Consider the following 27595-nt stretch of genomic DNA (forward strand, 5'->3'; position numbering starts at 1 on the left):
ATCCCCCTCTTAAACAAACGTTCGTCCTCGAACGGGTTTAGAATAATACCTGGAGTCTCAAATAAGTGTGGATATTTGCTCCGCATCTCCTGCTCAATCTCCTAAGTAGCTTCTCCGGCTGGCTGACCTCTCCACTGCACCCTCACTAATGCTATGCTCTTTGACCTCAACTTTCGAACTTGTCGGTCTAAAATAGCCACCGGCTCCACATCATAAGTTAAATTACTGCCCAGCTGTACTGTACTGAAATCTAGAATATGAGACGGATCCCCGACAGACTTTCGGAGCATGGATACATGGAACACTGGATGAACACCTGATAGACTAGGTGGCAAAGTAAGTTCATAAGCCACCTCCCCAATTTTCTTAACTATCTCAAAAGGCCCAATATACCGAGGGCTCAACTTGCCCTTTTTCCCGAACCTCAACACACCCTTCATGGGTGAAATCTTGAGCAGAACGTTCTCCCCAACCATGTGAACAACATCACGAACCTTCCTGTCAGTATAACTCTTCTGTCTAGACTGTGTAGTGCGAAGTTGTTCCTGAATTACTTTGATCTTCTCTAAAGCATCCTGAACCAAGTTAGTACCCAATAGTCTAACCTCACCCGGCTCAAACCAACCCACCGGAGACCGACACTGTCTCCCATATAAAGCTTCATACGGAGCCATCTGAATGCTTGACTGGTAGCTATTATTGTAAACAAACTCCGCGAGTTGCAAAAAATGATCCCAAGGACCCCCAAAATCAATGACACGAGCGCATAGCATATCCTCCAATATCTGAATAGTGCGCTCGGACTATCCGTCCGTCTGAGGGTGAAATGCTGTACTCAACTGAACCTGTGTGCTCAATTCTCGTTGCACTTCCCTCCAAAACTGTGAGGTAAACTGCGTACCCCGATCTGAAATAATGGACACCGGCACACCGTGTAGGCGAACAATCTCGCGAATATAAATCCCAGCAAGAATATTTAGTACCAACTGGAATAAAATATGCGAACTTGGTTAACCTATCTACAATCACCCAAACAGCATCAAACTTTCTCAAGGTCAGTGAGAGCCCAACTACGAAGTCCATGGTAATACGCTCCCACTTCCACTCCGTAATTTCAAGTCTCTGTAGCAATCCGCCCGGTCTCTGATGCTCGTACTTTACCTGTTGACAATTTAAACACCGAGATACAAACCCAACTATATCTTTCTTCATCCGCCTCTACCAATAGTGCTGCCTCAAATCCTGATACATCTTCGCAGCGCCTGGATGAATAGAGTACCGCAAAATGTGAGCTTCCTGGAGAATCAGCTCACGCAAACCATCTACATTAGGCACACATAGCCTGCCCTGCATCTGTAATACACCGTCATCTCCAATAGTGACTTCCTTGGCATCACCGTTCTGAACCGTGTCCTTAAGGACAAGCAGATGCGATCATCATATTGGCGCTCTCTCATGCGATCATATAAAGAAGACCGAGAAATTACACAAGCCAAAACTCGATTCGGCTCCGAAACATCCAATTTAACAAACTGATTAGCCAAGGCCTGAACATCCAAGGCTAAGGGCCTCTCTGCTACCGGTAAGTATGCTAAGCTGCCCAAACTCTCCGCCTTACGACTCAAGGCATCGGCTACCACATTGGCCTTTCCGGGATGATAGAGAATGGTGATATCATAATCCTTAAGCAACTCCAACTACCTTCGCTGCCGCAAGTTAAGATCCTTCTGTTTAAACAAATGTTGTATCGCCAAATTTTCAAGGCATGAATAATAGCTGCTAACTCAAGATCATGGACTGGATAATTCTTCTCATGAACCTTTAATTGTCTGGATGCATAGGCAATCACTCTACCATCTTGCATCTACACTGCGCTGAGATCAATACGCGACGCATCACAATACACAGTATAAGACTCTGAACCTGTAGGCAACACCAATACTGGAGCTGTAGTCAAAGCTGACTTGAGCTTCTGAAAGCTCTCTTCACATTCATTCGACTACCTGAACGGAGCACCTTTCTGGGTCAATTTAGTCATAGGCGATGCAATAGAAGAGAAATCCTCTACTAAACGACGATAATAACCGGCCAAGCCGAGAAAACTCCGAATCTCAGTAACTGAGGATGGTCTGGGCCAATTCTGAACTGCCTCTATTTTCTTCGGATCCACCTTAATTCCTTCACTGGACACTATATGTCCCAAGAATGCCACCGAACTAAGCCAGAACTCACACTTAGAGAATTTGGCATAAAGTTTCTCCTATCTCAACCTCTATAATACAGTACCCAAGTGTTGTGCATGCTCCTCCTGGCTACGTGAGTACACCAGAATATCATCAATAAATACCACTACAAATAAATCAAGATATGGCTGGAATACACTATTCATCAAATGCATAAATGCTGCTTGGGCATTGGTTAGCCCAAAAGACATCACAAGAAATTCATAGTGGCCATAACGAGTTCTGAATGCCGTCTTCAGAATATCTGAATCCCAAATTTTCAACTGGTGATACCCATATCTCAAATCAATTTTGGAGAACACCCCCGCTCCCTGAAGCTGGTCAAATAAATCATCAATACGTGGCAAAGGATATTTATTCTTGATTGTAACTTTGTTCAACTGCCTATAATCGATGCACATCCGCATAGTACCATATTTTTTTTCACAAACAGAACCGGTACACCCCAAGGTGACATACTAGGCCTAATAAATCCCTTTTCAAGGAGTTCCTGAAGTTGTTCTTTCAATTCTTTTAACCCAGCTGGTGCCATACGATATGAAGGAATAGAAATGGGCTGAGTACCCTGCACTAAGTCAATAACGAAATCAATATCCTTGTCGGGTGGCATACCTGGCAAGTCTATAGGAAATACATCCGGAAAGTCTCGCACAATCGGTACTGAATTAATAATAGGAGTATCAGCATCAACATCTCTCATAAAGGCCAAATATGATAGACATCCCTTTTCAACCATATGTTGGGCCTTCAAATAAGAAATTACCCTGCTAGGAATAAAATCTAGAGAACCTCTCCATTCAACCTTTGGCAACCCCGACATAGTCAACGTCACGATTTTTGCGTGACAGTCCAGAATAGCATGACATGGAGACAACCAATCCATACCTAGGATTACATCGAAATCAACCATACCGAGTAATAAGAGGTCAACTCTAGTCTCCAGTTCCCCAATAGTCACCACACACGACCGATACACACGGTCCACAGTAATAATATTGCCCACGGGTGTAGATACATAAACAGGTAAAACTAAGGACTCACGGGGCATATCCAGGTAATGAGCAAAATACGATAATAAATATGAATAAGTGGAACCAGGGTAAAATAATATAGAAGCCTCCCTGTGGCACACTGAAACAATACCTGTGATCACTGCGTCTAAGGCAACAACATCTGGCATGGCAGGAAAAGCATAGAATCGAGCTTGCCCGCTACCTGATCGGCCCCCCCTCTTAGGCGACCCCTAACTGCCTGACCCCCACCCCGAGCTGGCTGGGCGGGTGATGTAACTGCTGGTGCTGGTGCCGTTAGTCGAGAACTCTGCTGTGGAGCCCCACTCAACAGCCTAGGATAATATCTCTTGAAATGACCTAATTCTCCGCACTCGAAACAACCCCTCCTCTGACGGAATTGTTGCTCCTAATAACCCGAAGAATTACCTGTAGAAGCCTGAGCAGATGAGGTATGATGAGAACTCTGCACTGGTAGTGCATTGAATGAAGACTGGCCTGAGTGAGCACTATAAGAACTGTGGCTAGCTGATGCACCACAATGAGCTGGACGACCCGCCTGAGCGTGTCTGTAAGAACGGCCCCTACTGCGGTAAAACTGACCCCCTGAAGGAACACCGCTGAAGTAACCGGAACTATGAGGCCTCTTAGCCTCCCTCTAACCCTCTCCTGTATGCGAACCATCTCAATCTGATGAGCAATGTCAACAACCCCATCGAAAGTAGCACCAGACACTCTCTCTCGAGTCATGAGTAATCGTAGCTGAAAAGTGAGGCCATCTATAAATCTCCTGATCCTTTCCTTGTTTGTGGGAATCAACCAGATTGCATGACGGGCCAATTCGAAAAATCTCATCTCATAATCTCGGATTTTGTATCATTCTACTATTTTTAGTGATGCACATGCTAGGTGACGGGTGTGTGGGCGTGCACTGTTAGGGATTGTGACTTGGTCCATCCCGTAGTAACTGTAAAATTGCATACTTTGTTGAAACTATATGATAATTATATGCTTTAGAAAGAGTTTCTGTAAATTTGGGCCGAATGCCATGTTTGGGCCTTGTGCCAGTGCTGTTTGGACCCTTAGAGGCTTTTTCTTACCATCCTCTCATTGTTTTCGATTGAAAATCCATACTCAGTCATATTTATACTTGTTTAACGCATAACTCAGTTTTATGACTCTATTTTGATGCATATAAATGTTTTGGGCCGAATGCCTTGTTTTACTGAAATGCTCGAGTGGCTTGAGAGGTTTATGATTGAGTGAGGCCGAGGGCCTGATTATGAGGATGAGTGTGGATCGGGGCTGCCCCCTGCAGCATACTTTATTATTATGGCACGTGAGTTGTCCGTGCAGCACGTGAGCTGTCCGTGCAAATTATAGCGCTTGGGCTGAAGGAGCCCCTCCGGAGTCTGTACACACCCCCAGTGAGCGCAGGTACCTACTGAGTGCGAGTGGCAAGTGGCGAGTGCTGAGTGACTGGGAGGCAAGAGTGATTGTGAGGTATGCCCGAGTGGCACGAGTGACTGTGAGGTTTGTCCGGGGGCTGTATATGAGTGATGTTTTGCCCGAGGGGCTGTTTATGATTTCATCATTTTTGCTCACCTTTGTATTTTTCCTCCGTTTGAAAATTGTTGAAAAATATCTTTAAATAATTTTTACTGGAACTAGGTTTAAACGAGATATTTTGATTCAAATCCTAATTTTAAAAGCAGGTGGTATTTTACTGAGAGTTCCTGATATGAACGTTATATGCTTTATTGCTCGTCACTACTGTTCAGTCTTTATTTATTGTTTTTACTTACTGAGTTGGCATATTCACTTTACTCCCTGCACCTTGTGTGCAGATCCAGGTGTAGCTGGACACTGTAGCGGTTGTTGATTATTTTGGTTGCAGATTTTCTCGGGGATAGCAAGGTAGCTGCTTGGCGACCGCAGCCCCTGCTCTTCTCCCTCTTATCTTCCTCTAGTTGTATTTAGCTATTTTCCAGGCTAAGTTAGCCTTGATATTGTTAGATAGATTGTAGTAGATGCTCATGACTAGTGACACCCCTATGTCGGGCTTTTTCTTCCGCACTTTTATTTTGATTGGAACTCCTTTACGAAGGTTTTTATGTTAAATAACATTGAAATTATCTTTGAAATAAAAATATTGGTTTGTTTTGGAAATGAGTCGGCTTGCCTAGTTCCACGATAGGGGCCATCACGACAGGGGTTAGTTTGGGTCGTGACATCCTCGATCTTGGGCCTCGATTCTGACCCTCGATCCTGTCCCTCGATCATGGCCCTCGACTCTGGTCCTCGATCATGTCTTCGACCCTGCCTTCAATCATTGCCCTCGACCCTGGTCTTCGACCCTGCCTTCGATCGTTGCCCTCGACCCTGGGCTCGATCGTGGCTTGATTCTGGGCTCGATTTTTGGGCTCGATTCTGGACTCGATTTATGGGCTCGAATATGGCAGAAGAAATTTCCAACATAAGGAAATTGCAGCAGCTGTTGTAGTTCAATTTTTGATCCGTTAACCATCCGAAACTCACCCGAGGCCCTCGGGACCTCAACCAAATATACCAACAAGTCCTAAAATATCATACTAACTTAGTCGAATCCTCAAATCAACTCAAACAACGCTAAACCCATGAATTACACCACAATTCAAGCCTAATAAACTTTGAAATTTCTAATTTCTACAAATGACTACGGAACCTGCCAAATCAAGTCCGATTGACCTCAAATTTTGCATAAAAGTCATAAATAACATAACCGAGGTATTCAAATTTTCAGAATCGGATTCTGACCTGATATCAAAAAGTCAACCCCCGGTCAAACTTCTCAAAAATTCAACTTTCGGCATTTCAACCCTAATTCCACTACGGACCTCCAAATAATTTTTTGGATATGCTCCTAAGTCCAAAATTACCATACGGAGCTATTTGAATCATCAAAATTAAAATCCGAGGTCGTTTACACATAGGTCCATATCCGGTCCACTTTTCTAACTTAAATTTTTAATTATGAAACTAAGTATCTCATTTCACTTCGAATTCCTTCCGGACCCGAACCCACTAACCCGATAAGTCATAAAATAACTATAAAGCATAAATTAAGCAGTAAATGAAAGAACAGAGTTATAATACTCAAAACGACCAGTCGGGTCGTTACAGTTTTATGGACCGTCTTGTATGTATTTTGGCCCTTCACTCGGTTATCTGCTAGATTCCACCATCGAAAATATCTAGTAACTCTACTCACCAAGGGTTTGAATTTTTTTAATAAGAAATATCTGCAGTTAAAAAAATATTTTTATAAGTTCTCAACATCTAATGATCATAATTTTATACTACTAAAGTAGATTTTAAAATAATTTTATACATTTGTAAGAATGAATTAAAAAAATAATTTGATATACTCTTTATAAGAAATAATTTACTTAAAAAGATATTACAATAGATTTTATTTTTATTTTTTTATTATCAATGTCATCATCAAACTGTTATTTTGCGATATTGTATGTTTATTATAAAATTCAAGTATTTATCTAAATAACTTCTATTTTTTCTAAATAACTTCTATATCGAAAAAGAAAAAACATAAATATAGTTTCTTTTTTATAATAATTTTTTAATAATATAAAATTAACTAATAATAAAAATTGGGGCCTTCAATTAGGGGGCCTAAAACAATTCTCCCCCTTGGGCCGGCACTAAAAGAAAGTTAATGTCTTTTTCTTTCATACTTACATGATCAAGTCATTTATAACATAATTACAAGTAAATATTTATGATAAGCATTAATTGACAACCTGATAAAAACAAACTAACCTCATATCGTTGGTTAAATTATATTGATAGTGTATAAAATCTTTTACATTATTAGTCTTTATAACTTAAATCCTACCATGATAATTTGTAAATCGGAAAAGGGTCAAAACTGCCCCTAACCTATGTTGGGTTTTATTAATAAAAACAAAAAATGTGTGAATAGAAAATTGGTGGGAACATAAATGGAGGAAAATGAAAATTTGAATTAGTTCCTTTTACAAAGGAACTTTGTCCCCCATTGGATAGGAAGAAGAAAATTCTTGTGCTTATATATAGAAGCACTTCTTCGAACTCTTAAAGAGTTGAGAAAAGAGCAAGTCTCGCACCGTCGTCGCTCGGCTTCGGATTCGGTCAATTGATATGATTGATTTAACATGCCCCTTTGCACCTGTTGGGACTCAACTTTATTGGCTATAAATAGAGAGGCTTAGCCTCATTTTCCACCATCGAATTTAAAAATCTCTCCCCTCTATCTTCTATCTTCTGCATTCTGCATTATTTTTTAAAAGTAAAAACGTAAGCATTTTGTGGCTTGGGAGACTAAAATCCTAATGATTTTCTACTCCCGTTTTGGAGATTAAAATCTTCGGATTTTCTACTCCAGTTTGAGATTAAAGTCTTTGTAACTTTCTACTCAATTCGAGATTAAAATTCTTGTGATTTTCTGCTCGGTTGTTTGTATTCAGTTTGAAGATATAAAAACTTCACCGAGATACTAATTCTGTGTGTGTCAATTTTTTTTACAGAAAAATAACAACAACTACAGAACAACAAAATGGTTATGTTAGGACGATTACTGTTGCAATTGCTACTGCGTCTTCAAGTCACACAACGCCTACACCGGCGATGGTATCTGCATAAAAGCCCCGAAAATTTTCCGACGTGGACTTCAAGCACTAGCAGCAGAAAATATTCTTCTACCTGAGCACACTTAATTCGCAGTGCTTTATCAGTGAGGATGTTCCAGTCTTGGGAGAAGAAGCTTCGGCTAATGAGCGGTTTGTGGTCACGGAGGCATGGAAGCATTATGACTTCTTGTGCAAAAATTATATATTGAGTTGTCTGGAAGATGGCTTGTATAACGTTTACAGTGTCATGAAAAATTCAAAAGAATTGTGGAACACTCTTGAAAAGAAGTACAAAACGGAAGATATTGGACTTAAGAAGTTTGTTGCCGTAAAGTTCTTGGACTTTAAAATGGTTGACAGTAAGTGTGTCATAACTCAAATTCAAGAACTGCAAGTCATCGTTCATGACCTCCTTGCCGAAGGTATAAATTGAATCAATATTTTTATTAAAGATATTGATTATATTATTAATTCTAAATTTATGATTGTAGGTATGATCATAAATGAAGAGTTTCAAGTTGCGACATTTATTGAAAAGTTGCCTCCAATGTGGAAGGACTTTAAAAACTACTTGAAACATAAGCGCAAGGAGGTGAAGTTGGAAGACCTTATTGTTCACCTAAGGATTGAAGAGGACAACAAGGCTGCAGAAACGAAGTCTCATAGAAATTCAACAATAATGGGTGCAAATATTATTGAGGAAGCTTCAACGAGCAAAAAGAGAAAGAAGTCGTCTGGACCAAAGAATTACATGAGCAAAAAGAAGTTCAAAGGTAATTGCCACAATTGTAGAAAGGTTGGACACAAGGCTGCTGACTGCCGTGTACCAAAGAAGGACAAAAAGAAAAACCAAGCAAACATGATTGAGAAAAATGATGAAATAGACGTTTTATGTACCATGCTTTCTGAATGCAACCTAGTCAGAAATCCTAGAGAATAGTGGATTGAATACGGAATACATAACCTATTCGCTTTGATTTAAAAATAACCTTTGTCCACATATTTTGTTAAAAATGCCCTCACCGTAAAAAATATGGCCCATTCATGCCCTGAAAACTAACGACCCTATTTTGATTAAGAAAAAGTCTTATTACTTATTATGTGTCGATTTTCTATTGGCTTAAATTAAAACCTTACCCCACATCCACTTATTAGCCCATCCCATGATCCAAAACATCATACCGACTTATGACCCGCTTTTTAAAATGTCCTAACCTCACCTCTCAACCTCTCATCTTCCATCACTGCCCTCCCACTCCACATTTTTTCTAATCAGCCTCCTCCATAGCTAAAGTACAATTACTTATCATTGCCAACAGAGGACTACCATCGGCTTGAACTTTCAAATCTTCACCCTTCAACACCCATGGATTTTCCTCTCCCACTTTGATTTTTCGACCTTAATTTAATTTTTAAATTAATATTTTTTTATAAAATTAATTTTCTAAGTGAAATATGGTATTCTTTGAAATTAAATTAATGGTTCATTTTAAGATTTTATGATTTAATAAGTTATTTTGCTGTCAAAAATTATATTTGTTGTGCCACCATGTCACTTTTTGGAGTTAATTGAAATCATATGGAAAAATTAGCTTCACGATTCGTCTACTGTGATTTGGTTGAAAAATAATGTGCAGTGATTAAGTTGGGAAAGAAGAACAGGAAAAGGGATAGGATACCAAATAATAAATTAATAGAAAGAAGAAATAAGAAATTTTGACAAATAAAACATAAATAACGATTGGATCATGAGTCGGGTATGGAATCAGGTATTTGAGGGGCTAAAAAGGGTTTACCGGGTTGGAACGCTTAAGATAAGTCGTGGGTGGGTTATTTAAGAATTGAATTTAGGTTATAATGGGATTTTTAATTTTGACCAATAAGAAATTGCCATGTCATATATAATAAAATATTTTTTTATTATTCTGCAAAGGTCCATCAGAAATAAGAGCTTGAATGAACCGGATTTTTAACGATGACGGCAGTTTTAACAAAATAGGTGGACGAGGGGTATTTTTAAACCAAAGTGAATAGGTTAGGGGCAGTTTTGACCATTTTCGGTTTGCAAACTAATAGTAATGACTCATTCTTATTTAAGCTAAAGATAAACTTTAGGTGATTTACCTTACCATTTAATGGCCTTCAAATTATTCATAATGAGCCATAACATCAACTGATCAGCTTCAATATGTTTTAAATGGCACCCAATAAAAGTTAAGACAATGTACATAAAAGTCAATTATGTATGAATTTGTTCCTTAGATTTTTAGTCTTCTCAAGTCAAGTACCCATCGTGGGAAAAGGCTTTTGGACAAACGCAAATAAAAATATGGTACTGAGACCATTTCACATGTAATGTTTATCACACGTTTCAACTTCAACTAAGGTTCATTTTGTGAAGTTATGCGACTCGTAGAAGTATATTGAGTGGATACCTAGTATTAGGGGTGTATATAGGTCGGGTTGGTTCGAATTTTTCAATTACCAAATCAAATCAATGGTGTCGAATTTTTAAATTTATAAACCAAACCAAACTAATAAAGTCAAGTTTTTCAATCTCGATTTTTCTCGTGTTTTTGTTTTTTTACGGATTTTCGAGTTTTTTTCCGGTAAAGTCTTAATAGCACAAAATATGTACCTATGCTCCAAATATTTATTTTAGTCCTAGTAGGATACAACTATATAATGTATTTTTCAAGAAAATAAAATAATAATATGAGATGGGTCATAACATTGTACTGAAATATTCAATAACATAAATAATAATCGCACAAAAAAAATATTACTAATTAATGCACCATAATAAAAATTAACATAATCTAAAAATACTATCTAGGTCGTGCTAAAATAAGTACAACTAATAAGTACTATTAATTACACAACTAAGCATAAAAAAAGATAAATTAGGTTATACATTTTCATTATAAATCAATGCAAAACTAAAAGTAGATATCCAACACTATTATCATTCCTAGTGTTGAATTGAATTTCCTTTATTAGGATTAATAGTGATTTGAACTTTATTCTACTTACTATCTTTATAGGCTATAAAATTTATTGGACCGAATATTAAGTCCAAACTTTAAATAATATTTTTAAAGATAAAACTGTGAACACGTTTAAGAAATATTTATAAATTATATTACAATAAATATTTATATGCATAAAATATTTTTTTAAAATTGTATAAATGCAATGTCAGGTTGGTTTGGTTTCGGTTTGACTTTTTTTAGTTAAAACCAAACCAAATCAATTATGGTTGGATTTTTTTTTTCCAACACCAAACCAAATCAAACCAAACCATAATCGGGGGTTTTTTCTCGATTTGACTCGAATTATCGAGTTGGTGCGCTTTATCAGTTTTCTTTGTACACCCCTACCTAGTATGTACGGTGTAACAAACAAACAATCATCTTATAACTTTTCTGCAGGAACATCACCATTTTTGCCCTCGAAGCAGTGAAAGATGAAGGTTTTATCTTTTAAACTTTATAACAAAAACAAAATAATCGGTGCAATTCCACAAAGTGGGGTTGCGGAGGGTAAATTGTACGCAGGTCTTACCCCAACCTTTGTGAAGGTAGAGAGTATGTTTCCAATAGGCCCGATCTCAAAGAAAAATTAAAAGAGGTAGAAACAACAAATAGTAATAACAACAAGATAAAGAGATAAGGTGATAAATAATCAAAGCAAAAGAAACAACATATAGCAAAAGAAATCTACGGATAGAAAGCTACGAAAATACGAGACTAATATTAATGATATTAGCATGAAAAGTAGACATGCATCCCTATCTATTAACTTTCTTCCCTAATTCTCGTCTTCCACCCACGCCTATCAAGGGTAATGTCCATCTCTTCCTCAATACTTCTTAGGCCTACCTCTACCTCTTCTCAACCCACCGTAGCTAATATGTCTCACCCATTCACCGAGGCATCGTTGTAGCTTGGAAGAAAACATAATGTTCCTGAATAGGTGGAACTAATAATAACCGTCCCACTAATATGAATTTAGTCACACAATATACACTTGAATCCAAATGTACAATATGGATAGATGAATGGACGGAGCTAGGGGGCTGAAGCGGACTGAAAAGTTACATTGTAGTCGTAAGGTTAAAACCTATTTATATATATATATATATATATATATATATGTTTGACGAAAGTCTTTCTTCCGTCATATTAATAAATCATATGCACGATAAAGGGATGACAACAATTACTCCTTTTTTTCCTGTTTTTTCTTTTCTTTTTTGGATTGGTAACTAGTAGGTTAGAAGGATTAACTTGATGAAGCTACTCCTTATGCAAATTACTATTTACGCAATACTTATCACAATCAAATTATTGAACAAGTATCCCACTTTTGTGGTCTGCTTTAAATTCTTTGTCTAGTGACTTTCATTTCACTGAAAGAACCACCTAATTATATTTATAGGATCTTCTCATGGGATTCTACTGAAAAAATCTCGCTACTTAAAGAGCCAAAAAAATAGCAAACAAAACATATAAGCACTAGAAAGTAAAAGGTATCACAAAAGGGAGGGGGGCTCTCCATTTTCTTTCCCAATTCTCTTTCTCTTGTAGAAAAATAAATTTGACAAAAATGTCTAAACAAACATACAGAATATGCTGTTTTCAGAGGAAGTTCAAGATGAAAGAAGCTGAGCCACCTAATGAGATCAAGGATTTGTTTGACAGATACTCAGAAAATGGTATTATGACTGCAGAACATTTATACCAATTCTTGAAAGATGTGCAGAGTGAAGATAAAGTTACAAAAGAAGAAGCTGAATTTATATTAGAATCTGCACTTAAACTTGTTCATGAGCATCTTAATATTGTTTTTCATAGAAAAGGTCTCAATCTTGATGGCTTTTTTCGGTATCTCTTCAGTGATGCTAATGCTTCTCTCTCCCCACACAAAAAGGTAAAGAATTACTACTATAATAGTTATTCTTTTTGCACAAAGCCAAAAAAAAAAGACTTTCATTTGGTGATGTAAGTGCTCCTTAACTTGATTATATATTTTATTGCTTTGTTGACTATTACTAGTACTAAATCATCTAATATAAAAGAAGATAAGATTAATTTTCTACTTATCTTTATTTGCAGTTTTAATTATTTTGGTCAAATCTTTCTTTTAGATGCAATCACTGTTTCCTGTCTTGTAGATGAAAGAGTAGTAAATAACTGTTTCAGATCAGTACAGAAGAAAGAGCAGTAAATCAGTGAAGGGAAAAGTAATAAGAAGGTGGTTATCAAATCTAAAATCCTATTATGAACTCCATATACTTGATATAACTATCTACAAGTGTATTTTATAATCACCTTTTGCAAGGCAACTAACCTTTATTTTGTAGCCAAACAACTTAGCTTTGACCGCATCTAGTAACTATGGTCTTCGCAGAGGCGGATCAAGAATTTAAAGGGTTCAACTTTTAAGATTTTTAACATTGAAACCATTATATTTTTAAAGTTATGGGTTCAATTGAACCCGCATCTACCACATTGCATCCGCCCCTGACTATGGAAGTTGTGAAGCACCAAAATATTGAACAAGATCAAAAGAACAAGGTTTGCCAAGAGAAATTCAATCAGCTGATTTTTCATATTCTTCCTTCTGCCAAAAGGAGAGTATATTCAGTCTCCGTCTTTAAGCTTATAATCTGATACTTTTTAGCTTTTCGCTTCCCAATTTCTTTGAAGCTCAGAAGCTTAGCTTTTTATATCATTATGATGTCTATCAATAATTCTACTTTCTTGCATTGCAGGTGCACCATGACATGACTGCTCCTTTGTCTCACTATTTCATTTACACCAGTCACAATACCTATCTCACCGGAAATCAACTCAATAGTGACTGCAGCGATGTGCCTATAATAAAGGCGTTGCAGCGAGGTGTCCGAGTTATTGAATTAGACATGTGGCCGAATTCCTCGAAAGACAATGTGGATATCCTTCATGGAGGGTAATGCTTTACTTCCTCTTACTGCAAACTTAAAGGCGGAGTGTACATTATTTTTCGCATATATATGCTCAAAAAGTTTTCATTGTTCAACTATCTTTAAAAGAAGAGTCGTTAGATGAGATGGTCACACAATTCAATATGTTATCAGAGCATATAAAGGTCTTGAGTTTAAGTCTCACTGTCATCCATTACAAAAAAGAATTTCTCATTTGCTCTGCCATGGAGAAAAAAAATCAGATTCACATGTGAGGAGACGTGTTGAAGATACAATTAAAAGTGTGCTTTATCTAAAAGCTTAAGAGGGTCACACGGTTCAACATGTTTCACTCAATAGTATCTAAGGACTAGCCCTGATACCCTTTTTTTTCTTTTTCCAATTCCATCTTTTATCGAAACGTTTTTGAAAATGCAGGACACTAACACCTCCAGTGGAACTTATCCAATGTTTGAAATCAATAAAGGAACATGCTTTTGTGGCATCTGAATATCCTGTAATTTTAACTCTAGAAGACCACCTCACTCCTAATCTTCAGGCAAAAGTAGCTGAGGTAAGCTTATGCCTACTACAAAGCACCAAGATCATGTCTCATGCTTCTAAGTTTTAATGTCGGTTTAAGTTTAACCATTTTTAAGTTCATCTCTAGATGGTCACTCAAATATTTGGAGATATGCTGTTCACCTGTGGGGCAGAATGCTTGTCAGAATTCCCTTCTCCAGAATCGTTGAAGGGGCGGGTTATCATCTCAACTAAACCACCAAAAGAATATCTTGAAACTAAGAAACCAGATGAGAAAGATAATGGTTCTCAGAAGGGGAAGAAATCATTAGAGGAGAAAGCATGGGGAGCTGAAATTTCCGATCTTACACAAAAACTGATAGCTTTATATGAGGTGATCTTCATAGAAATACTAAAGAAAATCATTGTTTTGATCTTGACCAAAACTGAGCACTTGGACACTTTCCTATTTAGACTAAATTATACCACTTTGCAGAACAAAGAAAATGGAGAATGTCAAGACGAGGAAGCTGATTCTCATCATGAGAACCCCAATATACAGCAGAATACAGCTCCTGAGTATAAACACTTGATTGCCATTCAAGGAGCAAAATCAAAAGGTCCAACAAGTGAATGGCTAACCATAGATCCTATTAAGGTGAAACGCATTAGCTTGAATGAAGAAAAGCTCACAAATGTTGCCCTCAAACATGGGAAAGAGTTAATCAGGTGAACGCAAAATCAAAAGTTCTGTTCTTTTGTCAACCTTGTGTCTACGTGTACATGAATGTCTATGATATGCTATGCTTACTTACACAAAGACAATATTAGATCTCCCGTTGACTATACTTGGTATTTCAGAATTTTGGTGACCTAATTCTGCTTTACTTTTGAAAATTTAGTTGGACCAGAAACTACTGAAGCCTTTGGTGTGCATGTTGTTGTTTGTTCAAGAAAACAGTTCATTGTTTTTCTTTCTCAGAGCTGACTAATTAATCTGTCTTTCAACATCTTGCACTGTTGAATTTCTACATTAAGGTTTACTCAGAGAAACTTGCTAAGAGTATATCCAAAAGGTATACGAGTCGACTCTTCCAATTACAATCCACTAATAGGATGGATGCATGGAGCTCAGATGGTTGCATTTAACATGCAGGTTCCTAAGAATTTCTTTGCAATTACTTTTTCGTTGTATCGTTGTTAAGTGTAATAATACAATTGTCTTCTTGCACCAGGGAAATGGGAGGCCTTTGTGGTTAATGCAAGGGATGTTCCGAGCAAATGGTGGCTGTGGTTATGTCAAAAAACCAGAACTTCTCTTAAAAGACGGTCCAAATAATGAGGTCCATGATCCTAAACGGCTCTTATCAGTGAAAACCACCCTGAAGGTGGAAGAACAGTTCATCTTTTATTCGAGATATGTGAATTCTCTGCATTTATTAGAGTATATGTAATAAAACTTAGCATGGTTTAATTTTCAGGTGAAGATATACATGGGAAGAGGTTGGCATTTGGACTTTAAACGTACACACTTTGATATATATTCTCCACCAGACTTCTATTTCAAGGTTGGCCTAATATATTTTCATTCCAACTTTAAAGTTTGCATTTGATTTTTTGTTTATGACAGATTCATTTCTTTTTAATGTAGATTGGTATTGCTGGAGTCCCTGCAGATTCAAGAGTTAAGAAAACCAGGCCAATAGAGGATAACTGGGTACCAACATGGAATGATGAATTTGAGTTCCCATTGACAGTTCCAGAGATTGCATTGCTTCGTGTAGAAGTCCATGAGTATGATATGTCAGAGATCGATGATTTTGGTGGACAAACTTGCATTCCTGTTTCAGAGCTCAGAACAGGAATACGAGCAGTACCTCTTTACAATGAAAAGGGAGAGAAATATCCTTCTGTTAAACTACTTATGCGCTTCGAATTTGTAAAATAATGTTTCACGTGTATACTAGAAAATTGCATCTTTCATTGTATATCCAAGATATGTACTGGATTTTATAAATCATTTATCAGACAAATCATCTCCTAAAGTTGGAGTTCTTTAAGTGCAAAGTTCAACTGTTTTGTCCTACCATTCTTGCTATGGACAAGCGAGGCTTGCTCAGTTAGGAGGGCGCCTTCATTTCCAAAGATTGTTAGAGGTAAGGGTAACCACTGATGATATCCTAGAAATAGGGGATAAAGGAACCATTCAAGTTATGCACTTGAAATTCCAAAATATTTGCATTTCATGAGATTAACTAACAGTTAAGGACAGTTCGGTGCACAAGGCATCCCGTGTACACGCAGGGTCCAAGGGAGGGCCGCACCCTAAGAGTGTGATGTAGACAGCCTACCCTAATGCATTAGTTAATGGTTCACTTGTAAAAATGTGTTAATAGATCTGGAGCACCAGCAATCTTGTGTTATTAAGCAAAAAGAAGACAAAAACAAAATGAGGAACACTTCAATTCACATAGTCTAAGTTTCAACTGCTTAATCAATATACAATATCTCAGAAAGATAATACACACCATCATGGACAATTATGTCAACTTTCCTTCCCCACAACTTTAAGCAATACAAGCAATTGAAGTAAGTAATATGACACACCTCCTATGGTAGCATATTGTAACTTTTCAGGGCCTTCTACTGCTGGAAAATCGCTATCAGAAGCACGAGTAAATCCACCAACTAACCATGCCAAATTCCTGTATTCTCCCTTATGTAACTTTGAAATAGCCATCAAAGACCTATACATACAGCCATAAAGTTCAGACTTGTCCAATATATATCTGAAACTAATGCACATTGGCAGAACTTCTAGGTTTATGTAGTAGAACAATTGAGCATACTTAAATTATACTGCAAACAGAAATAGAGTACATGTCAATCAATTAACTATGCAACAACAACAACAACAAACTCAGTGTGGTCCCATAGGGGGTCTGGATAGGGTAGTGTGTACGCAAATCTTACCCCTACCTTGTGAAGGCAGGAGGTTGTTTCCGATAGACCCTCGGCTCAAGCAACCAATTAACTATGCCTCAATTATTAATCGATTATTCATCAATTACTAATCTGACTATCGGCCTGCATGTATAGGTGATTTTGTTTTTTTAAAAAAGGGGAATATACAGCATTGATTCTGAATCAACAGACATTAAATTGTGAATTCCTCTATTTTGATCCAGCCTAAACAATCTCCTGCTAACTAAACTGCAAAAAATGCACCCCCCTGTTATGCAACTCATTATTTTTGTTGTACATTCAAATATGGTAAACCTACAAGTCACAGGTCCGAGCCGTGGAAGCAACCACTAATGCTTGCATTAGGGTAGACTATCTACATCATATCAGTTTGGGTCCGGTCCTTTTCCTGGACCCTGAATAAACGCGGGAGACTTTGTGCACCGGGCTACCATATTCAAATAAGGTAAACTTTCAAAAATCCAATCCAAACTGGAAGAAGCTAAATAACATTACGGCCGCAGGCTGATTCAGAACATAAATGCATGTGTATCCACTTCCTTGAACGCCTATTATAGTATGTCTATAAAATTTAAAAAGAATAGTATAAGCACTGTATTCAAGAGATGTAAGCACTGTATTTAATCCCAGGTCCGATTCGGGTTATGGGCCTATAAATTGATGAATAAAAGCAAGGGGAAAGTACGGAAATAGCCGAAATTTGCCCAAACTTACCAACAATTAGCCGGCGAGCATTGATTACCAAAAATAGCCACAAAAAATTGCAAAATTTAAATAGCTGCCTGTAATCTTTCGATTGTTAAAAGTCTTATTTGGTTAATCCTGAACTTCCTTCAAGGTTCTCTTTTTTATGTCATCTTTCTTGTTTGTTTAATCTCGAAGAATTTCAGAAACTAAAATTGCCCATACTTTGATTTTTACACAAAGATAACGTAGAAATTGCATGTTCCTCTCTTTCCTTAGCATTGCAAAAGGTGGTTAACAAGGTCGTTTTTCCCTTTGCTTGCTTAATCATCTAGTTTGTATCACAAATTTAAACTCTACAGGATATTATTGTTTGAGTTCAAGTACTTCCATACACTAATAGTGAAAGTCACCTAAAAATAGTAAAAATAATTATTTTTCAATGGGTTTGATTGAAATTCGTTAAAAACACATAGATGAGGTAATATACAAAATTTGAGGAAGATTGAAGATGATTTAGACTCGTTTGGAGTCAAATTTGTAGTTAAAATCGAGTTTAAATTTTTTTTTGTGACACATGTATCTCACACACATGTATACATGGATGCACATGAGATACATATTTGATACATATGGATACATAAGAGGATACACATCTCATTTTTTTCCATGTTCATCTTTCACTTCGATTTTGGCTCAATTTTCAATTCAAACTACCTCAAATCTCTATCAAATCGTCCAAAAATCAAGATTCAAACTCCTTGAGATGTACCCAATTTATTCCAACAATATTCACTCGAAACATCAGAATTACGCTAGCAGTTTACTACTGAAACCCAACTAAGTATAAACATAAAGGAATTGGAAAAATACGCTAGCAAATGACTACTAACACCTCACACCTAACACAATTATAAACACAACGGAAATGAAAAAATACGCTAGCAGTTGAATATCAAAAATTTCATAACTTAAATAAGCTAGGCAACACAATGGAGTTAGGCTTTTTCTTCACTAGGTTGTACCTCAATTCTTCCTCTTAGGATTCCTCACTCCAACGTTCTATCTAATTTACTTTAAAAAGTGACACATTAAAACAATTTGATGTACGAAATTGGAAGAAGAGTTGCTGCTTTCAAGCGTGAACAAGATCTAGGATTCGGACTAGGAATTGCTATTTTATCCGATGCAGTTAGCTCTATTCCCTTACCTGAGGGGGGAAACCCTCTTATCTTAGGGTGGGGCTAGGTCAAATCCATTTTTGGATCACTTTTTTCGGGTTAATATAACCTCTTTAGTAAGCTAGACTCTCTCTCAACACAAAGAAAGAAGAGTTACAGGTAAAATATGGCTCTTCCAATGCCCATAGAGGCAAAGCAATTAACAAGCACTTAAAATCCTCTAGAAACCTTATTTTGGAATAGGCTCTGGCTAGTGGGATTTGGTTCCACATTCTACACCCCGTTTTTTGCACAGAAGCCTTTTTAGTTTTAATATTTATCATAAAAGAAAGATGATGTCATCTATGATTTTATTTTGTCTAACTGAAATTGATATTTAAGAGTTAACCATCAACTTGGTTAGTTTTTATTACTGTTAAGATCGACTAGAATTAAACAAGACGAATAAGAGCTTAAATACAACATAAAATAAAACAAAACAAAACAAAAAACAAAAAATTAATGAAAAGAAACGATTACAGAGTATAGGATTAACATCATCAATATACAAAAAGGGAAGACTTACGGTCACCGAAATGCTAAGAATCAATTGACTAATATTAGTAACATCGAGCTATTATTAGTAATATTTTATCAATTGGCTAATATTGATAGCATTGTTGCTCTAAAAGGACAAACTTGGTAGTTTCCCTAAAAGAGCTTGACAAATCGATTTTATCTTCTCTACCATGACAGTGTAAAATTGTCAAAAAGAAATTACACAAACAAATTACCTAAAATATAACTACAGGTAACTTGGTGAAAAGAACTTTACTACTATAAAAATTCAAGTTAAATCGTGATTAATGACAGATACTGACCTGAGTCCTTCTCCACAAGCCACAAGGACCTTAGCATTATCCTTATCAGGAATTTGCTGTTCAACTTGCTTAACAAAATCATCGTTAATCATTGTAAAATTCTGGCCAGTCCAAGCCCCAATATAACCAAAATGAACCCATTTCTTCAACAGAGTAATGGGGCTATTATCCATGTCCTTTAAAAAAAGTGGCACGTGTACCGAACCCGAAACACTTGCTTTAGCTCTTTCCCATTCTGGTCTAATGTCAAGTAAAATATAACCTTCAGTTTCAATGGCTGTACCTGCTTCTTTTGGTAATATAGGACGTACTTTACCTGACTGTATTAGTTGTTGTCCGTTGACGGAAACTGCATTAATTCTCAGAATTGTTGAGCGTTGAGAGGCAGTAGAAAAAGATGGAATTTGGAGCTGTTTGTTGTACTTTAAAATGGAGGATTGTAGTTGAATTAATGCCATCTTTTTTTCGCTTCCTTTCTTTTGCAATACACAGTCTGCACCTTATCGTGAAAGAACTTGTTTTGGACTTACCTTATCATGTTTTGATTTCTCTTTTTTCCTTCTTAAATTCTTTCATTTAATAAAAAGAAGACTCAGAATAATAGCCTGGTTGACCGAGAAGTAAAAATCACCTTGTTTTGAATAGTATTTTTTTTTTCAAAAGTACTTTTGTCACTTATTTTGAAAAGTATTTTTTTTCGAAAGCATTTTTGTGACTAATTAATTTAATAAGCATTTTTGAGTAATAATTAGTGTTTGATAAGTTTTTAAAAATCGCCTCTAAGTTTATTTTTTTCAAAAGTGCTTTTCAAAAAAGTGCTTTTGGAAATAAATTATTTTTTTCTGCTTTTACTCGAAAATATATTTTTTTTTTCTAAAAGTTTGATCGAATACTTTAACTTTGAAAAAAAAAAATTAAAAAAAAAAAATACTTTTAGCTTGGTCAAACAAACTATAAATAACTTTGAGTTTAGGAGGGCCCGCATATATACTTCCGCCCCGTTACATTGCGTATTTTTATTGTAAAGAGTACAAGATGCGATTCGAAAAGTACAAGTGAACGACTAAAAACACATAAATAATCCTCTTAATCTTTTTTTTTAATAAAAAACTAGCAACCCTCCCTTAATTATTATTTTGGAATTGGCAATGTAAAAATTAATAATTTAGATATTGTAATATAAGCATTATTTCTGATAGGATGGCTAGTCTGATGTGAATATACCCAGTATAATTTATTGCATTTTACTTTCTAAAAAAAAATATTTGTTGCGGAGGAAGAAGAAGATATAATGTCACGATCCAAATTAGGATCATGACCGGCACTTAGGAGCAAGTGCCCCTAAGTAAGCCTCATCGATATTTTATAGAAAAATGGACAAATTTTTTTCTATTTTTGGACTATCCAAAAAAAATTCATGTCTCAAAATCAACAACCAAATATCCTAATATAAATCCAACCAACAATAGCTTTATCAATTACCACAACAAGTCTCAACTATTAATAATTCACACACTAACAGCCAGAAATACTAATTTATCCCCAAATTCGATAAGAAAGTGCAATACTCATCATAAGTCTATAATAACGAAAGAATACTCATGACACTAAAAGAATGACTATGGAGCGACTCTAAGAGTTCAAAGAAAAGGCGATAACAATAAATAAACTCTTCGGCCACACGAACAAGTGCGGGGCTCACCAGGAACTATCAACTCGTGTACTCTAATCAACGAAATTCTCGCTTGCGTCAACTGTTGTCTCTGAAAAAATAGCGGGGAGTGAGTCGCTAGCTCAGTAAGTAATAACACTTAACCACAACCGTTTTTAATTGGGAACAAGTCAGAAAATATGCCTCTATAATAATAATCAGAAACTATCATAAAAATAAAATTCCCTCTCAAAAATAATAAATATAATCAGTCTATTCATGTACTTCCTGTAACCGAAATTAATTTAACAAATCGTTAATAACTCGGTAAATACCGTGTCATAGAAATTCTTTATATTTGGGAGATTTTCAAGAAATGATCATGTAATCTGTATCACTGTGTGGACCCCTTCGTAAAAGGAGTCAAATATAACTATAGGTCCCTACTCGAGGGAAAACAATAATTGTATGCTAGTTCTACCTTCTCACTAGTGAGAGCTATAACTGTAATCGTTAATCTGTAAATACAAGGTGCACCAGGTCTAACGAACCCGCTGTTAGCTATGGGATCCTTCAAAGTCTCCTCACATTTATACTTTTTTTTTTGTAGACAGTTATATATTCATATGAAAGCATTTTCAAAATAATACAGGGCATTTCAATTCTTATCAAATCATATAATTCCATTCCGGTAACGGTAATCATATCTCAAGTAACAGTAAAACATGTCTAGTAATAGTGAGAATATTTATAACAAATGTAATAATCTCAAATAATTATTTCGGTATCATATCGAGTAAAAGACTTGTCCCACATGCAAATTTTCAAAATAATCGATAACATGTTTATATTAAAAATCCTGTGTAAATCATGTAAGTTATAAAAAAATAAATTGCGGTAAAGTTACTACTTACTGTACTCGTGTCGAAATACTAAATGTATCACCTCGAGCAATCCATACGACTTCCTTCGATCAATCTATAACCACATCATATCGATCTCGTATTAATTTTCTTGTTTAGGCTAATTTATAACTAATATAAGATACCCAAATCTCGGGGTTTATGTTTGACCGTCAACTCATCAAATTAAATATTTTTTTTGTACCCAAGCTATGATTAATTCAACTAGTTCATAATCTATCAATTTGACTTAGTTCATATAATTTATTCCTCCAATTCTTCACCAAAATTCATACACATGTACCTCTGTCAACTGCTAAATTTTCAGAAAAGAACTGCTTAAAAAATTTGTACACATTACTCAGTTAAGGAGTTTAGATGGTACCTGCAGTACTCAAAAGTGCTTAGAGTTATCAAGTGCTATTATGTGGCTTTTAGTTCGTTGCAGTCCAAAACAATTTTGTTGATATGAGCGCCCCCAAATCTCTATGTTTCTCTTCTTTTCCCTCTCTGTTTTCAATTGAAATTGCTGAATTTGTAAATTTCTTCAGTTTCTTCATTTTTCTCTTTACTTGTCGTTCTCAAAACATATTTGACAGCTACTGTAGCCTCCGTTTTGTCAAACTCTAATGCTTTGTTCTTGTTTTTTTTTTTTTTTTTTTTGGAGGGGGGGGGGGGGGGGGGGTTATTTTTGTTTGCTGCGCTAAACTTCCTCTCAATTACCCTTTAATTCTTTAACAACTTGTTTGGATGGTTGTTACTCATTTTATCGTATTGTATTGTTATCCCAAAATAATATTTATTTTGATTGTTTCATTAAAATTGGTTATATTGTTTTGTTAAATTCATTGTTTCGGAATAATGAAAAGTCTCATTTTTTTAAACAACCGATTTGGTGTGGTGAGATTATTTCCTTCTTTTTTCCCAATTATATCCTAACTTATTGTTGATACCCAATTTCGCCCTCATATTTTTAAAATAAGTATATATACTTTCAAATGGCATTTTGCATCATTACTTAATTTACAAGAGTTATACAAGTATTTCCTATAATTTTCCATAATTTTTAGAGCTTTAAAAATTGATTTCCTTGCATTTAAATTACTTGATTACTTATAAATTATCTCTTTAAATTATTTTAGAATGATTTAATCATCCAAATTTATTATTTGTATCCGTATATATGCTCCATAATATTTTACTTTGTCTTATATAATTATATTTGTATTTTAAAGATATTTTACACAATTTCGCAATAATGGCATATATTCTATACATAATTATATTTATTATATTATTTATACTAAAATAGCATTTTTATATTTTTATAATGTCAAGCTAGTATTCTAAATTATTTTACCGCATAAGTGATGTTTTTATTGTTTATTAATTTCTTTTATAAATTATTTTTAAAAAAAAATAATTTCGCATATTTAATTTATAGCCCCAATATAGGGCTAATTTCGTACCAAATTTGGCCTAAATCATTAGCCCAACACTCCAGCCCAATTCAAACGACCCCTGCGATCAACCCAGTCGCGACTCGTCTAAACGACCTGCCCCGCTCCCCTTTCTATCTTGGTCGTTGATCTCAAATGATCAACGACCCCTAATAAACTAACCCCTTTCCATATATCCTTCCCCTCTAATCCTAATCCCATTTTTCACACTTCAGCCGCCTCTACTCTCTCTATTCCCCTCTCATTCTTTACGAACCCTACCCGCCGTATCTCTAGATCCTCTTCGAATCCGGACCCAATATGGAATCCCTTCGTGATTCTCTTACCTTATTTTGCTACTACTCATGCGTTCATGATATTACTTAGTATTTACCTAACTTTGGTAAATATCACCTTTCAAGACGGGTCTGATTTGATTCTAATTTTGTGAAAATTTGGCTGATTTTTCATCTATATATACTCTACAATGAACGATTCTTGTATTTTCGATCAAATTCATGGCCACTGGACTCAACTAGGGTTTGAAATTTTTGTCTCACCTTTGTCGGCTCTGTTACTAATTGCATGCGATATTTTCTTTCCCTATTTATGTTTAATCGATTGTTTTCCTTGTTTGTTCATTCAATTTCAACACTATATAAGCCCATCCCCAATTTTTCCTTTGGTCAGACTCCAATCGCTAAAAAAGAAAACTACTACTGTCTTTCTTATTCTTGCCTTACACTATTCTGAAAATTAAACCTTTGGCCGGCTGAAAGTCAAGGCCACCAGAAATCGATTGTTGCTCTTTTCTCAGTGCGAGCATTGCCCGTGGTTCACTTGAAACCCTTGGGAACTTTGACGCATTGGGATTTTGGGGAATATTGATATTCTTTCATCGCTGCTGGAACTTAATTTTCTCATCTACGTGTTCGTTAATTTACAACTGGTGAGTACAGAGACTCCACAATTCCATTCTTTACTTATGTTCATATTTTTATACACTCATGTCACTTAGGCCTTTATGAATCAATATGCTATTGTTTGCCTTTGTTCGCATTCATGTTTGCCTTAGAACTACTCTTTTGTGCTTCTCTAGCATTTAAACGTGCCTGAATTCTAGGCTTCAATGCATGCCATTTTGTGTGTGCAACTTGAATTGTTTTGATAACCCTAAGCCTGCCCTGCTATTATGATCACTTGTTGTTTGTCATGAGTCCCTCACCTTGGATTCTTGTACTGAAACTCTGAGGGGATCCTCACATGTCCAGAACTTGCTCAAATTTTTTGTATTATGTACTGTTTTCTGTGCAAACTGACCATGATCATTGAATCTCATGCTGCAATATTGTCTTAAACATGCTTCTCTACTATCTGTGACCCTGATAATCGTATCCATCTACTTGTTAATCCTATGTCTTTAACATTGCTTCTAGAGTAAATTTTCATGTTAGCTTCTTCTCTTATGTATGGATAACAGGTCTGAGTTATTATGCTTGCCTGTCCTATTCCTCTTAAGTCGATATGCTTTCATGAGTTCTCTGGATTTTGGCACTGTTATGGTTTGTTGTAGACCATGCCGCTAGGTTGTTGTTGTATTACTTGTGATCATTTTAGGATCCCATGTTAGAAATCTGCATGTGAAATTGCTATCCCTCTGACTATAACTGCCATGATTAAAACTCATATGTCTAAAGTCATTTTTGCCTAATTCTGGTAGATACCTTATGATAAACTTGATTTCTGGAAACTTAGCATGTGTGTGTATGTTTACCCTATTAACCCAATAGACCTGCTTCTTAAGTCCTCTTAATGTGTGATTATGTTCATCATGCTATACCCTTCCCTTTGTTGAATGATTGCTCAATATGGTTTTAATTTTCTATGTCAAACTTGCCATGTTAAAGCTGATTCTCGTTGGTCCACTTAGTTGGCATGTTCAATCCCTTTTGTTTGACCAATTTTGTTCCCTTAGCTTCTAAAAAATAAGTACCGATATGTTTATGTAATCGTGTCCCTATGATGTATTATTGTTAATAAATTTCAGAGTTGTCAATTGGTTGCTACGTATGGTTTGTTAACTCATGTGGTTGAGCGTGTACATGGGTCCTCCACCTAGGCCTCATATGAGTTCATGTGTGGCCCCGAGTTGTACAATTGATTCGCTCTCCTGTTTGAGGTGTGTTTGGATCTGGGTCTGCTATTCGGTTGAAAAGTAAGCTTGTTGAAGGCCCAGACAGTGCTGGGTTATTTCTCTTTTGGGCCTGCTCTGTTTATTGAGCATGTAGTCTTACAGTATGTAATATTTACACTGGTATTCATTATTTTGAGTCTGTAATAAATTATAAACAAAACAGATGGGAAAATTAGTGAAAAAAGGGGATAGGGTACTTTAATTCTCACATGAATAGGTAGAAAACATGCCCATAGGGTGTATTTGCTTTACTTGTTACTTTGTTTGACATGCTCTACTTTCTGTACACTGATAGAAAGCATGCCTATAGGAACCTAAATGCATTACCTGCTAACATCAGAAACATGTCTAAAAAATATAAATATTTCCCTTGTTCACATGCTTTATTTCTATACACTATTAGATAGCATGCCTATAGGATTCAAATATCATTGATTATTTGCTCAACTTGTGTTGTTGATGTGCGCTTGTTAGATAACATGCCTATAGGATCGTGTTAAATAATTAAGATCTGCTAGGGTACTTTAATTCTCACATGAATAGGTAGAAAACATGCCCATAGGGTGTATTTGCTTTACTTGTTACTTTGTTTGACATGCTCTACTTTCTGTACACTGATAGAAAGCATGCCTATAGGAACCTAAATGCATTACCTGCTAACATCAGAAACATGTCTAAAAAATATAAATATTTCCCTTGTTCACATGCTTTATTTCTATACACTATTAGATAGCATGCCTATAGGATTCAAATATCATTGATTATTTGCTCAACTTGTGTTGTTGATGTGCGCTTGTTAGATAACATGCCTATAGGATCGTGTTAAATAATTAAGATCTGCTTCCATCGATACTCATCTAGATACCATGTCTATAGGGCCTTAATTGATTAATCAAATTGTCGTTTTGTTGCTCTTGTCACACTGCCCGACTAGACAACATGCATATAGGAATAAGCATGATGAATTTGTGTCCAAATATCAACTACTAGAGAACCTACCTATAAGATATTGCTACTCGCTTAGAAAGCATGCCAATATGATAAGAAATGAGTGATTCTGAGTTTCCAATGGCTTCACTGCCTCAGGCGCGAACCACCTAGAGATCATGTCTATAGGCTTTAATAACACTTATAATCTGTAATTTCGATAATCTAAGTAGCAGCACTGCCCATGAGATTTATTAATCCATGTGGCCATATAGAAGCCATGCCTATAGGTTTTAAATGACCTTCATACATCTTGATTCTAAAATTGCTCACGACTCCTCACTGCATAATCTGAAATCTGTTTTTGTGCCTTTGTTGCTATG

At 36.0% G+C, this 27595-nt stretch overlaps 3 protein-coding genes across 3 annotated transcripts; 2 read left to right on the forward strand and 1 right to left on the reverse strand.

Annotated features, from left to right (window-relative positions):
• The first annotated feature begins 5708 nt into the window (after positions 1-5708).
• LOC138904565 (uncharacterized) lies at positions 5709-8860 on the forward strand. The gene is made up of 4 exons (XM_070193070.1): positions 5709-5752; positions 7819-7921; positions 8015-8342; positions 8412-8860. Exons 1-4 carry the CDS (start codon positions 5709-5711, stop codon positions 8858-8860), a joined length of 924 nt encoding a protein of 307 aa, XP_070049171.1.
• Positions 8861-12392: 3532 nt separating this feature from the next.
• On the forward strand, positions 12393-16449 carry LOC104105605 (phosphoinositide phospholipase C 2-like). The gene is made up of 9 exons (XM_009613954.4): positions 12393-12852; positions 13697-13893; positions 14306-14441; positions 14538-14783; positions 14886-15118; positions 15428-15545; positions 15625-15777; positions 15871-15957; positions 16041-16449. Exons 1-9 carry the CDS (start codon positions 12529-12531, stop codon positions 16335-16337), a joined length of 1791 nt encoding a protein of 596 aa, XP_009612249.1. The 5' UTR covers positions 12393-12528; the 3' UTR covers positions 16338-16449.
• A 390-nt stretch (positions 16450-16839) lies between these two features.
• Positions 16840-20655, reverse strand: LOC104105606 (rhodanese-like domain-containing protein 10). Its single transcript, XM_009613955.4, has 2 exons — positions 20100-20655; positions 16840-17136 (listed from the first exon to the last, which is right to left on the reverse strand). The coding sequence occupies exons 1-2, from the start codon at positions 20555-20557 to the stop codon at positions 16935-16937; spliced, it is 660 nt and encodes a 219-aa protein (XP_009612250.1). The 5' UTR covers positions 20558-20655; the 3' UTR covers positions 16840-16934.
• Positions 20656-27595: the final 6940 nt, after the last annotated feature.

Source organism: Nicotiana tomentosiformis, chromosome 2 (assembly GCF_000390325.3).
Source record: "Nicotiana tomentosiformis chromosome 2, ASM39032v3, whole genome shotgun sequence".
Lineage (NCBI taxonomy): Eukaryota > Viridiplantae > Streptophyta > Magnoliopsida > Solanales > Solanaceae > Nicotiana > Nicotiana tomentosiformis.